Genomic DNA, 13781 nt, shown 5'->3' on the forward strand with positions numbered 1-13781 from the left:
TTTTCAGCAGCATCAACAAAAACAACCTACGTCAGCTACACAAATCATGCCATATGAACAAACTGAAAATGGTTTGGCCTGGAACTGGCTTGGCTGAAAGCGGACAGGAACCAATGACTGAAACCCAAGCATGAGACATCAGTGTGTTGTTCACAGACAAGAAGACAGACTCTTTTTGATGTTTGTAAGAAGAGCTACTGTAGGCAGCGGTCCAAAATATGACAAAAACTGCCATTAAGGTTGGCAGCCAATGAAATGGGACACCGCTGAAGGGGTAAGGGAGGAAAAAACAAATGTTTAAAGAAACCGAATAATATTGGAGTCAACCATGTTACATGTTATTCTAATTGTAAGTATTTTGTGGTTGTGAACAATTTTTAATTCTCGTCCCACAGCGTCAGACCCGCATTGGAAAATGCATTTGTCTCTTGTATTGGCTACTCTGGTCTATAACCTTGGGTTATGAGTGTGCAAATGCCATGGTTAAAGCATGCCAATTCAAATTTTTATACAAATAATTTATTTATAATAAAGGAATGTTTTTGAAATGTGGAGAGCTCTTGAGTGTTTGGACATTGATTTTTTTATATGTAAATATGTATGAATGTAATATAAATCATATTTATTCACAGCATAAGGAGACATCAGGACATAGCTGTTAATTCTCATCTGTCCATTTGCATTTTGAAACTTGACACATTACAGCATTCACCAAGTTTGAACCTTGCCAAAGGAATCAATGAGATTAGGTGAGCAGAAGCAAAGGTAAAGATTTTTATTATTATTTCAAAAGACTAGCATATTTTATAGTAGTTGTATGATTTTTGGTCAATACTGGATTAGTAATCATTTTGTTTTAAAAGTTTTCCCACATAAGAAAATCAGTCATGCAGGTTTGGAATGGCATGAGGGTGCACGAATGAAAAGTTTTGTTTTTGGCTCAACTGTCTTTATATACAATATGTGTGATTTTATAGATGCAGATACACTGCAAAAAATGATTTTCAAGAAAAAAATGTCTTTCTTACTATTTTCACTAAAAATATCTAAAAATTCTCAAATTAAGATGCTTTTTCTTGATAAGCAAAATGACCCAAGAAAAAAAGTCTAGTTTTGGACCAAAAATATCAAATTTAAGTGATTTTGTGCATAAAACAAGCAAACAAAATCTTCCAATGGGTAAGCAAATTTCTCTTGAAATTTTCTTGAATTTAGTGTTTAAGAAAAATGTCAAGATTTTTTGCTTACCCCATTGGCAGATTTTTGCATTTGATATTTTTGGTCTAAAAACTAGACTTATTTTCTTGGGTCGTTTTGCTCATCAAGAAAAAGCATCTTTATTTAAGTATTTTTAGATATTTTTACTGAAAACAAGACAAAAATACTAAGAATTTTTTTCTTGAAAATTATTTTTGCAGTGTACATTTGGTATCCAGAGTCATATTTTTCCCATCTTCAAATAGTTATATTTTTAATGATTTTAATAAATTAATACTGATTTTCATGCATCACTAGGCCATAACAATAAAATATTTTCTGTAAAATGTCTGCAAATCATAAGTCGAAGCCACTGCAAAAAATGACTTTCTTACTTAGTATTTTCCCCCAAAATTATCTGCCAATGAGGTGAGAAAATCTTACTTAAATTAAGTGTTTTAGAAAAAATTAAATTATTTTTAGATTTTTTTCTCACCCCAATTGCAGATATTTTTGCTTGTTTTAAGCACAAATTCACCTAAATTGTATATTTTTTGTCTAAAAACTAGATTAATTTTCTAAGGTCATTTTGCTTATCAAGAAAAGTATCTTAATTTAAGAATTTTTAGATATTTCTACGGAAAACAAGACAAAAATACAAAGTAAGAAAGTCATTTTTTGCAGTGTGTCAATTCTGTTACTGTCAACTCTGTTACCAAGGGCCGTTCACATTATAATGATAACTATGACGTTAACTATAACAATAACTATATTAGCGTCCAGACCACTGGACGATGACAATAAATTGATGCTAATTCACTCGCATTTCTCACGCAAAGCATTTACTTTCAACAAAGTTAACTAATAATGCGTATTTCCTTCAATACAAACGCTTGTAATTGTTCACATGTCATTAAAGGATAACACCACTGTTTTTCAATATTTTACTATGTTCTTACCTCAACTTAGACAAATTAATACATATCTATCTTTTTTCAATGCGTGCACTTAATTTTTGTACAGCGCGTCGTGAATGTGTTAGCATTTAGCCTAGCCCCATTCATTCCTTTGGATCCAAACAGGGATGAATTTAGAAGCCACCAAACACTTCCATGTTTTCCCTATTTAAAGACTGTTAGTACTTACACGAGTAAGTATGGTGGCACAAAATAAATTGTGGCGATTTTTTAAGCGGATAAAAAATGAGAACTATATTGTATGGCAGAAGAGCACTTAGTTTGCAGCACTTCGACATCGGCGCGCGGTAACATGGTCACTACTGACTATTTGCCCTCTCGCTCAAACTTCCGTCAATATTACTCAATATTGGCGAATTGCAAAGAGAAAAAACACTTTTTAAAGTTTTTTATGACATGTCCACTGTAAAGGAAAACAGTATATTTTACTTATTAATTTTATGCATTTAATTAAAATGGCAAGTAGGTGGGCAAGGTCACACCTCCTCACATGTAATGTCATTTTTATGAGCCATGTGTCCACTTTCAAGAACAAAAAAGGATTTAACAGAATGACATGCATAACCCAAGAGATATAAGAGAAAACGTCACATCCACTACAGTGGACAGAAATAATTGACTAGGTCTCAGGAGGATACATGACTGTCAACACTATGCACTCTACGTAGAAAATATAATATTGTTATGGCCTGTAACATCTTTTGATACATGTCAATAAATCCTTAATTTTAAGATAATTCAAAATATAACCATTTGGAAAAAGCAGAAACAATAATGACACCAAACTTGTTAGATTTACTAATTTTTATAATCACCCATATACAGGTATACTGTAGCAAGTACAGTTAAGGACACAAACACAAATAAGCTGAGAAGGTTTGTCGTCCATGCATTTTCTGTTCAGGTGAGTCTAGACATTTTCAGGTGAACCTAGCAAATAAAAATGCCAAGCTGGCAAGTTCACATAATTTACGAGCTGTATGTAAGCAGGTGTACTGGGTTCCAAATATAGCAAATGTCCATTTTTATTCAGGGCAGCATTAAAAAAGGTGTTATTTATTGCTGTGCTACACATATAGCCTTGAATTTTAAAGCCTCCTTATTATGTAAGCAGCATCAGGACTGTCCAAAATTCTGCATTCTAAGACCACTTCAAATATTGGTGAATGTTTTGGGGACAGTCATAGTTTGTGCAAACCTTTATCAAAAGTCTTAAAGCTTTTTCCAAATGTGTCACTTCGTATTCACTAGCGCATTACAAACCTTTTTGAGCCCAATTGCGGATCAATTTATGCACAGACTTCACAGCGGTATACAAAGGGATAATTTATGAGGTTTTGAGGATGCCTGACGCCATTAATTGGCTCGCTGACAGACATCCGATGCCTAAAACTAAACAAGTACAAGCACCCAACCCAATTATCTCTTCTTCCCATTAATGAATGCCTCTCAGTTGCTATTTTTGACTTGGGAAACATAGAAATACTGTAGCATTGATACTGTAGCAAAAATAAACAGGCCTCCTAAATATTTTTGGCATTTCAGATGTTTTTCTGCAGTGCACAGTTTGGTGGAAGGCAGCGTTTCCTTTGAGAAACCCAGTGGGACAGAAATAAAATGGAGAAAATTGGCCATGTGTTGTCCATGATCGATACGTGAAATGTAGAAGAAGAATGCAGCCATGGACATCTTACACCTGTGGGAGAAACGTCAATAATCCAACTAAATCCTGGATATGGCCACTAAAATTGTTTATGGAGAACCCGATCAGTTGTTAAAATGTTATGGCTTAGTCACTACACTGTGCAGATATGTGTATGCTACAAGGTAGGTGTTAAAATAATTTTTCTTGTCAAAAGAAAATTTGGTAATCATTTGCTCACTCTCATGTTGTTAGAAACTTAATTATTTTGTTCTGATAAACGCAAATGGAGAAGTTCTAAAGAATGTTTGTAGTCAAGCAAATCTGGGGCACCAGTAAGATAAAAGAATACTATATATGGACATGGGTATACACTCACCTAAAGGATTATTAGGAACACCATACTAATACTGTGTTTGACCCCCTTTCGACTTCAGAACTGCCTTAATTCTACATGGCATTGATTCAACAAGGTGCTGGAAGCATTTTTTAGAAATGTTGTCCATGTTGATAGGATAGCATCTTGCAGTTGATGGAGATTTGTGGGATGCACATCCAGGGCACGAAGCTTCCGTTCCACCACATCCCAAAGATGCTCTATTGGGTTGAGATCTGGTGACTGTGGGGGCAATTTTAGTACAGTGAACTCATTGTCATGTTCAAGAAACCAATTTGAAAAGATTCAAGCTTTGTGACATGATGCATTATCCTGCTGAAAGAAGCCATCACAGGGTTGGGTACATGGTGGTTATAAAGGGATGGACATGGTCAGAAACAATGCTCAGGTAGGCCGTGGCATTTAAACGATGCCCAATTGGCACTAAGGGGCCTAAAGTGTGCCAAGAAAACATCCCCCACCCCACCACCACCAGCCTGCACAGTGGTAACAAGGCATGATGGATCCATGTTCTCATTCTGTTTACGCCAAATTCTGACTCTACCATCAACAGAAATCGAGACTCATTAGACCAGGCAACATTTTTCCGGTCTTCAACTGTCCAATTTTGGTAAGCTTGTGCAAATTGTAGCCTCTTTTTCCTATTTATAGTGGAGATGAGTGGTACCAGGTGGGGTCTTCTGCTGTTGTAGCCCATCTGTCTCAAGGTTGTGCGTGTTGTGGCTTCACAAATGCTTTGCTGCATACCTCGGTTGTAACGAGTGGTTATTTCAGTCAAAGTTGCTCTTCTATCAGCTTGAATCAGTCGGCCCATTCTCCTCTGACCTCTAGTATCAACAAGGCATTTACGCATACTGGATGTTTTTCCATTTTCACACCATTCTTTGTTAACCCTAGAAATGGTTGTGTGTGAAAATCCCAGTAACTGATCAGGTTGTGAAATACTGAGACCAGGCCCGTCTGGCACAAACAAAAATTTCTTTAATCACCGTTCTTTCCCATACTGACATTCAGTTTGGAGTTCAGGAGATTGTCTTGACCACGACCACATCCCTAAATGCATTCAAGAAACTGCTATGTGATTTGGTTGAGTTGAAAATTGCATTAATGAGAAATTAAACAGGTGTTCCTAATAATCCTTTAGGTGAGTGTATACGGAAATATGCATCGAAAAATAAAAAGCTCACATTTAATAAAGCATACATCGACTGCAATTTAATTTGTTATTAATATGTTGATCCTCTTTTGTGGAAATATTTTGTAGTCATTATCCTGTCTTAATTTGAACTTTGCATTGTGTTGTGTGTCATTTTTTGCCAATTCTCCTTGAATTCTTCTCAAAGCTGAGCTTCAGTTTATAATCCAAAAACACCAATGCAACATGCATGCGTGCATTTTTCATAAAATATTTGAATGAAGAGCAGAGATGGCAACTGTTCGAAGTTAGACATCACATTTGGCAACTACTATGCACAACACGGCTCACAGGATTGGCCTACTCATCATATAATCTGCTGTGGTTCAATCTGCTATTTTAACTATGCCAGGCCTAATTGATTCGCATGCCCTGCAAGAGGCTAATTGATCACAGGATCAGATTCTTTGAAGCTGAAAGCAAAGTGTAAGGGAAATCTGAGTAGAGCTTTTTTTTTTAATCTACAGACTTTCTGTGGGATCAATTTGCCCGGCATTGACCTAGACGCAAATGTCCCTGAAGGGTTTTACGTTCTGCAGGAACTGTAAAGGCTTTGCTCTAAGACTATCCCATTTGTAAAACTTTTTTCTATTCCTAAGCAACCTTGCATTTTTTATTTGGTTCAGATCCATACTCTCCAACATAAAAGGTATTCGGCATTCATGAGCGGCTACAGGGCAACTTTATTCCATGCTTATGGTTACAGTTTGTAAACATAGATGACATATTTTGTGGGCGGAGCCCAACGTGTGGCAGAAAATAACAGCACTGCAGTAGCGGTGTGAAGTGTTAGCGTTATTAATTATTCTTTAATTCCGCATTATATTATTATTACATTCCGTCCGTTTAAGGGTTGGCAACCTTAGTTTATCTTCAAATGGTGTCTTCGACGATGGTATTTTATAAAAATGAAGGCAATCTTTTTTGGCATTCCTATTCTGACACCCAATAGTACAAGAAGACATTTTTACTGGGTTATCTTACCCGTTTCACTGGTGTATAATTTTTTCCACGGTTTTTCTGCCACCACATTGTGTGCTCAACTTGCAGTGATGTAACGGTGATGTCTACAAGCAATAGGTCTTTCCATGGGACTTTTACTATATGTAATTGACTTACATTTTACCAAACGGAAAACAGCATTTGCTATTTTTATTTATTTTGCCCCTAAGAGCACATAAGGATTTTGTGTATTGGTGCAGATGAGAGACTTAATATTTCCTGTGCCACTTAACAAATACTTTGTTAGGTGTTATAAGTTGGATATGGCTTGTCACATAGGACACTTTATTGTTGCTGTTTGGATTTATTGGACATTTACAATCAAAGACATTTGTGTTTGGCCAGATTGCGCTGAAAAAAAATGCCTTTTAAAATTTGATTCCTGCTACCATCGACTGACTTGATTTTCTATGGTACTGTACTATACAGCTCATTTTGTAGTCTTTGTAGGTTTTGGTAGCCCTACAAAAAAAAACACAGTTTTAACACGTTTCACCATTTAACAGATACACTTTGATTATAAAATGCAGTTGTTGCTTATAAATGTACTGTAACCAAGTTTAGTGTGCAAACTGGACTGACAAACATGTTCTACTGCTGTCTTAACTCTTTCCCCGCCTTTGACGAGTTATATTGTCAATTAAGAGAAAACATTTGCATGAAAAAAAGTGTTCCTGATAAGTTTTTATGGTTAACTGTAATACTGCGATTATCCACTACATAGCGCACTTACCCAATTTATAAAATAACTTAAGCAATTTTAAGCAACTTAAGCTTTTTGCTAAAAAAATTTTTTTGAAGAAAAATACCCATATTTATGAGCAGAGAAAAAAAATATAGATTAAATGTTTTTTTTCCAGTTTTGTTTGTTTGTTTGAAAGCAGAGGGTCTGTTCTTTCATTTGATATATTTGTATGTTTATGTTGTCACGGCTAGTCCGTGTCATGTTTTGTGTATTGCACTGATCCGTCTCACCTGGACACTCATTGACTCATTACGCCAATACACTACACCTGTCTTGTGTTTAATTGTCTTTGTATTTATATGCCTTGTTTCTGTCACACCGGTTGCCGGATTATTGTCATTACAACCCTGTCTGTTCCCTGTGTTGGATGTTCCTGTTTTCCTGTGTTCCTGTATTCACCATGTCAGCCCTCGTGTTTTTATTATTAAATGTTATTTATTTTGAACTTTGCGTTTGCGTCCTGTCACTCCTACCCAGTCATGACAGAATAATCCGGCCAAACTGGACGCAGCAAGTTCACGGAGGGCGGCTCCCCCAGGAGTTTCGTCGAGGGGGAGTAGTGACATCGGGGTTCATTCCCCATCAGCCCCGATGTCTCTTGGGGACCACCGTGAGCGATCGCTCGCTCCTGCGGGCCTGCGGGAGGAGGATCGGCCCAGGCGGTCCCCCAACGGTTGAGTCATCGTCGACGGTCCCTCGGAGGACCACCGTCCCGCTCGTAGGGGGATCCGGAATGGACCACCCCCGATCATTTCCCCGGGGTGGCTACCGAGTGAGGGTCTTCATTTCCACGAGGGGACGGGAGATGACTTCCGGGGGGGACCTCATCGTCGACGATTCCCAGAAGGGGGGTAATTCGTCTGCCTCGGTTCTCGGTTCTCCTGGCGCAGTCCGGCCCACCGCCCTGTTGGTTTCGTCCCGGCGGCTGCCGGCTTCGCCAGGGTCCCCAAGCCCTCCACCCCTCCCTTGGACTCTCGCTACCAGACTTTGTTTTTGTTTTGTGTTTATGTGAGTGTCTGGTAGCCACTCAGGATGCAAACGCAAAGTTCAAAATAAATAACATTTAATAATAAAAACACGAGGGCTGACATGGTGAAAACAGGAACATCCAACACAGGGAACAGACAGGGGTGTAATGACAATAATCCGGCAACCGGTGTGACAGAAACAAGGCATATAAATACAAAGACAATTAAACACAAGACAGGTGTAGTGTATTGGCGTAATGAGTCAATGAGTGTCCAGGTGAGACGGATCAGTGCAATACACAAAACATGACACGGACTAGCCGTGACATATGTATTTTTAGAAGAAAATTTTCCTGGAAGGCATTTTGTGAAACTTTTGTGAAAATCACAAAAAATGCTGGCAACTTTTCAAAAAAAAGGCCTGGCAGGGAATGAGTTAATATAAGCAATAAAGTGCAGAGCAATTCCTGGTCTTTTTTCAATATAAAAAAACATAAAATAAAAAATAAACAGATGCCATTGTTGTAATTCCAACCTAATTTTTATTTTGTTAAATGACCTTTAACTCTTTCACCGCCAGCGTTTTTAAAAAAAGTTGCCAGCCAGCGCCAGCGTTTTTCATGACTTTGTTGTACAGTTGCTAGGGTGATTTTGTAGGTTTCCTGGGTGGTGTTATGCAGTTGCTAGGTAGTTTCCAGGGCGTTGTTATACAGTTGCAAAGGTGATCTACAGTAGATGTTTCCAGGGCATAATTACGCTGTTACTATGGAGACCTTGGTGGTTTCTAGGGCATTGTTGTACAGTTGCTAGGGTGATTTTGTAGGTTTCCTGGGTGTTGTTATGCAGTTGCTAGGTAGTTTCCAGGGCGTTGTTATACAGTTGCAAAGGTGATCTACAGTAGATGTTTCCAGGGCATAATCACGCTGTTACTATGGAGACCTTGGTGGTTTCTAGGGCATTGTTGTACAGTTGCTAGGGTGATTTTGTAGGTTTCCTGGGTGGTGTTATGCAGTTGCTAGGTAGTTTCCAGGGCATTGTTATACAGTTGCAAGGGTGATCTACAGTAGATGTTTCCAGGGCATTATCCCGCAGTTACTATGGAGACCTTGGTGGTTTCTAGGGCATTGTTGTACAGTTGCTAGGGTGATTTTGTAGGTTTCCTGGGTGTTGTTATGCAGTTGCTAGGTAGTTTCCAGGGCGTTGTTATACAGTTGCAAAGGTGATCTACAGTAGATGTTTCCAGGGCATAATTACGCTGTTACTATGGAGACCTTGGTGGTTTCTAGGGCATTGTTGTACAGTTGCTAGGGTAATTTTGTAGGTTTCCTGGGTGTTGTTATGCAGTTGCTAGGTAGTTTCCAGGGCGTTGTTATACAGTTGCAAAGGTGATCTACAGTAGATGTTTCCAGGGCATAATTACGTTGTTACTATGGAGACCTTGGTGGTTTCTAGGGCATTGTTGTACAGTTGCTAGGGTGATTTTGTAGGTTTCCTGGGTGTTGTTATGCAGTTGCTAGGTAGTTTCCAGGGCGTTGTTATACAGTTGCAAAGGTGATCTACAGTAGATGTTTCCAGGGCATAATTACGCTGTTACTATGAAGACCTTGGTGGTTTCTAGGGCATTGTTGTACAGTTGCTAGGGTGATTTTGTAGGTTTCCTGGGTGTTGTTATGCAGTTGCTAGGTAGTTTCCAGGGCATTGTTATACAGTTGCAAGGGTGATCTACAGTAGATGTTTCCAGGGCATAATTACGCTGTTACTATGGAGACCTTGGTGGTTTCTAGGGCATTGTTGTACAGTTGCTAGGGTGATTTTGTAGGTTTCCTGGGTGTTGTTATGCAGTTGCTAGGTAGTTTCCAGGGCGTTGTTATACAGTTGCAAAGGTGATCTACAGTAGATGTTTAAAGTGCGTTGTTATGCAGTTGCTAGCGAGACTTTGATGGTTTCTAGGGCAGTGGTTCCCAACCTTTTGAAACTCACGGCCCACACAACCAAACACATAGGTTCCCGCGACCCACTGCAAAAATTTTAAAGGAGTCCGCTATTTGTGTTGGTACAGTAAATGAGGATTCAGAAGCAAGACTGTTAATTGTCTTTATTGAATAAACTGGTAATTGTAGTGAATTAATAGAAAATGAACATAACGGGTCGGGTCACCAAGCCCAGAAAGACTCGGGCTGACACTTGTTAAGGAAAACGGGAGAACCAAATCAAGGCAGAGGTCTGAAGCGGGTAGCCCGTCAGCGGAGAAATCAGTCAGAGGGAACAGGCAGAGCAGGGTTGAGACGAGCAGTCAAAACCGCCAGAGACTGCAGGACAAACCAAAACTAGAGTCAGGCTCGAGTGACAAGCACATGTGCACAAATGTGTTCATAATTTATTTAAACGGATAACGTGACAAGAAAACTTATTAGCGTGTTCAGGTGACAAAAGACATCATAAACAACAACATGTCACTTACCTAATGCGAAGGTTGGGGTTGTTTAGCATTTACTAATCGCTGTATGTCAGGCTGAAGTGAAGAAAGTTGCAAGCGGAGATCAGACTCGACGTTAAGCTTATTCCGGTATTTTGTCTTGAGTGCCACCAATGCAGAAAATCCAGCTTCACATAAGTAGGTTGTTGGAAATGGCATCAAAAATCTCAGAGCTTTGTCAGAAAGATCTGGATACTCGGAGAGAGTGTGAATCCAAAAATCTGTCAACGATTTTTGTGAAAATGTTGATCTTAAAGCACTGTCACAAGATAAGTCAATGAGGCTGTCATGTTCGTTTGCACTTAAACTTGTGACGGCTCCCTCACACACGTCTGCAAAAGGATTTTCAATCCAGGTAAAATGAACATCTGGAGTTGGAAAGTAGTCACGCATCTGGCTCTTCAGTCCTTGTAGATGCTCTTCAATCAGTTTTTTAACCGAAGCGGGAAGGCTCGTTGCTTCTTCTGTCATAAAATGTGACAAATTCTCAAATGATTCGCAATTTGATTTGCAAATTCGCCTGGCCCAAATGTCCATTTTCTTTATAGTGGCTTCGATTTTATTTTGGACTTGAAACGCTGTTACCGATTTGCCTTGAAGGCTCAAGTTCACTCCATTTAAGTGATTGAAAATGTCAGAAAGGTAAGACAATTTTGCAAGCCACTCAAAATCGCTGAGACGGTCCGAAAGGGGACATTTTAAGTCAGATAAAAAAATCCGTGCTTCGTTGCGTAATTCAAAGAGACGAGTAAGCACCCTGCCTCGTGAAAGCCATCGTACCTCAGTGTGTAAAAGAAGTTGAACATGGTCACTTCCCATTTCTTCACAGAGAAGTCGAAACAAGCGTGACTGAAGGGGCCTAGTTTTTATGTAATTTACTATTTTAACAGCCTCATCCAAAACACAGCGGAGATCTGTGGGCATATTCTTGGTAGCTAGCGCTTCCCGATGTAAACTGCAGTGGACGGAGCTCATGAGTGGCGCAACTGATCTCACGCGTGCAACGACTCCGTTGCGATGACCCACCATAGCTCTTGCTCCGTCAGTGCTCAGTCCCACGCATTTAGGCCATTCTATTCCATTTGAAACAATAAATGCATTCAAAATATTAAAAATGGCATCGGCAGTTGAATGGGTGGGCAGCGGTTTACAGAAAAGGAAATCTTCTTGTAATTCTCCATTATGTACGTACCGTACAAAGGCAATAAGATTGGAAAGGTTGGCTACATCAGTCGATTCATCCAACTGTAGGGCATAAAAAGGACTCTCTCGAATGTTTTTAACCAACTTCTGAAATACATCATCTGCCATTTCATTAATTCTTCTCTCGACTGTATTATCCGAAAGTGAAATCAGATTTAATTGCTTGCGAGCTTTTTCTCCGCACATCACTCCAACCATTTCTTTCGCAGCAGGTAAAATCAAATTTTCACCAATCGTGTGAGGTTTTCCAGCTTTTGCGATGAGCTTTGCAACGCGATAAGATGCTTCAACTGCTTTAATGTTGTCATTGCCAGAAAGCGCAGTTTCTATTGTTTTTTTCCTGCTTTGGTACTCTTTGAGTTTGTTTTCAAAAAACTCAATAGGCTTGGATGCATATTCTCTGTGTTTTGTCTCCAAGTGCCGTCGGAGTTTGTTTGGCTTCAAAGCCTCATTTGACAAGACTTCTGTGCATACAACACAGAGCGGTAGCTGCTCGTTCTCCGCTCCCACACACGTGAAACCCAGCGCTAAATACTCACTACTATATTTCCTTCGTTTGGGTTTATTCTTTTCAGTCTTTTCAGAGTCAGGCTTACTTGTGGATGAAGAAATGTCTGTATTCGTCCTTTTCAGCGATCCCGTTGACAGCCATTTATCCATGTTTAAAGTTGTAGCATGTATGCAGCAAAAAATATTAGATAAATTGGCGGGTTGTTATTAAAACCAATCAGCGAGCTCGAATAGTAAACACATAGTTATGGTTTAATATTTATTTTTAGTTATTTAATTATATCTCTCAAATGATCATATTTTAATATGAGTAGACATTTTACATGTATGAACAATATTTTTATTTCATTTAATAATAATTGGCGGCCCCCCTGCAATACCTTTGCGGCCCACTAGGGGGCCGCGGCCCACAGGTTGAAAACCACTGTTCTAGGGAATTGTTGTACAGTTGCTAGAGTGATCATGGTGGTTTCCTATACAGTTGCAATAGTTTGATCTAGGTGGTTTAAGTTGCTAGAGTGTTTCCAGGGTGTTGTTTTTCAGTTCCTGGGATGTATGGGTGGTTTTCACATCATTTTGATGATTTGCTACAATGTAATTGGTGCTTATTGGCCCATGCATGTCATGCCCCCAAGTCTCGGATTTTCTGACCCCTATTTTTGTCTAAGTGTTATGAGCAAACATCTGCACAACAATCTGATCTGATTTTCCAATTCATGTCTGAAATACAAACAACGCAATGTGTTAAATGTCATTAATGACAGGAGTTTGTCAAAATACCTTATACACACATATTTGCAATAAAAATGAGTTTACTCTCTCATGCAAAACCTCATACATAATCGTGGTAACAACACTATCATGTCCTGATATTGAAATGTGATAAAATGCCATTTTTACATAATAAAGAAGACACCATGACGTGTTTTAAAGAAGTTAAATGTCAGCAGCTCCCCGATTCTGTTATTTTTTTCTTCAGTCAACGTCTAACAATATCCTGCGTCACGTTTACTGCAGGCACCGGTTTCTTGTCACCATCCAGCTGTGTGATATAACACTCAGAGACAGATTGCTCCTTTGAGGTTTTTGTGACTGCAGAGGATAGCACCAGACATATGGTAGCTTAGTCCTGCTTGTCTGCCCCTGGCAACTTCGTACATGAAAGGTTTGCCATCTATTTATTAGTTGCTCGGTTCTAATACACAATAGATTTGTGTGTGTCTTTGTTTTTAAAAATAATAATAAAAGTTCTTATAAAAGGCTTCTTGACAGCGATACCACAGTATCTCTATTGGTAGTTTCTTGGGTGTCAGTTCTCATTGCGCGGCCCGCCTTCTGCATACTGTATGTAGCATTTCAAATCAGTCACTTCTAAGATTTCATTTCTGTCCCAGATGATATGAAGCAGACATCAGATAGTGGACAGAAAGACAGCTCTTTAAGGTTGGATTTTGTACAAGAGGCAATAC

At 39.0% G+C, this 13781-nt stretch overlaps 2 protein-coding genes across 4 annotated transcripts in view; one reads left to right on the forward strand and one right to left on the reverse strand.

Annotated features, from left to right (window-relative positions):
• The window catches only part of grm8b (glutamate receptor, metabotropic 8b), a 192303-nt gene extending 191756 nt beyond the window's left edge, over positions 1-547 (forward strand). For 2 of the 3 annotated variants that reach the window (XM_073813231.1, XM_073813232.1), the window contains exon 11: positions 11-547. In XM_073813231.1, the coding sequence (XP_073669332.1) occupies positions 11-97 (87 nt within the window). In that variant the 3' untranslated portion in view covers positions 98-547. Of the gene's footprint in view, positions 1-7 lie in introns of all 3 variants that reach the window. The other variant, XM_065292056.2, reaches the window with a different exon arrangement.
• A 10037-nt stretch (positions 548-10584) lies between these two features.
• LOC141281532 (zinc finger BED domain-containing protein 5-like) lies at positions 10585-12528 on the reverse strand. Its single transcript, XM_073813395.1, has one exon. It carries the CDS (start codon positions 12460-12462, stop codon positions 10585-10587), a length of 1878 nt encoding a protein of 625 aa, XP_073669496.1. The 5' UTR covers positions 12463-12528.
• Between the last annotated feature and the right edge of the window lie 1253 nt (positions 12529-13781).

This window comes from Paramisgurnus dabryanus, chromosome 23 (genome assembly GCF_030506205.2).
Source record: "Paramisgurnus dabryanus chromosome 23, PD_genome_1.1, whole genome shotgun sequence".
NCBI classification, from domain to species: Eukaryota; Metazoa; Chordata; class Actinopteri; order Cypriniformes; family Cobitidae; genus Paramisgurnus; species Paramisgurnus dabryanus.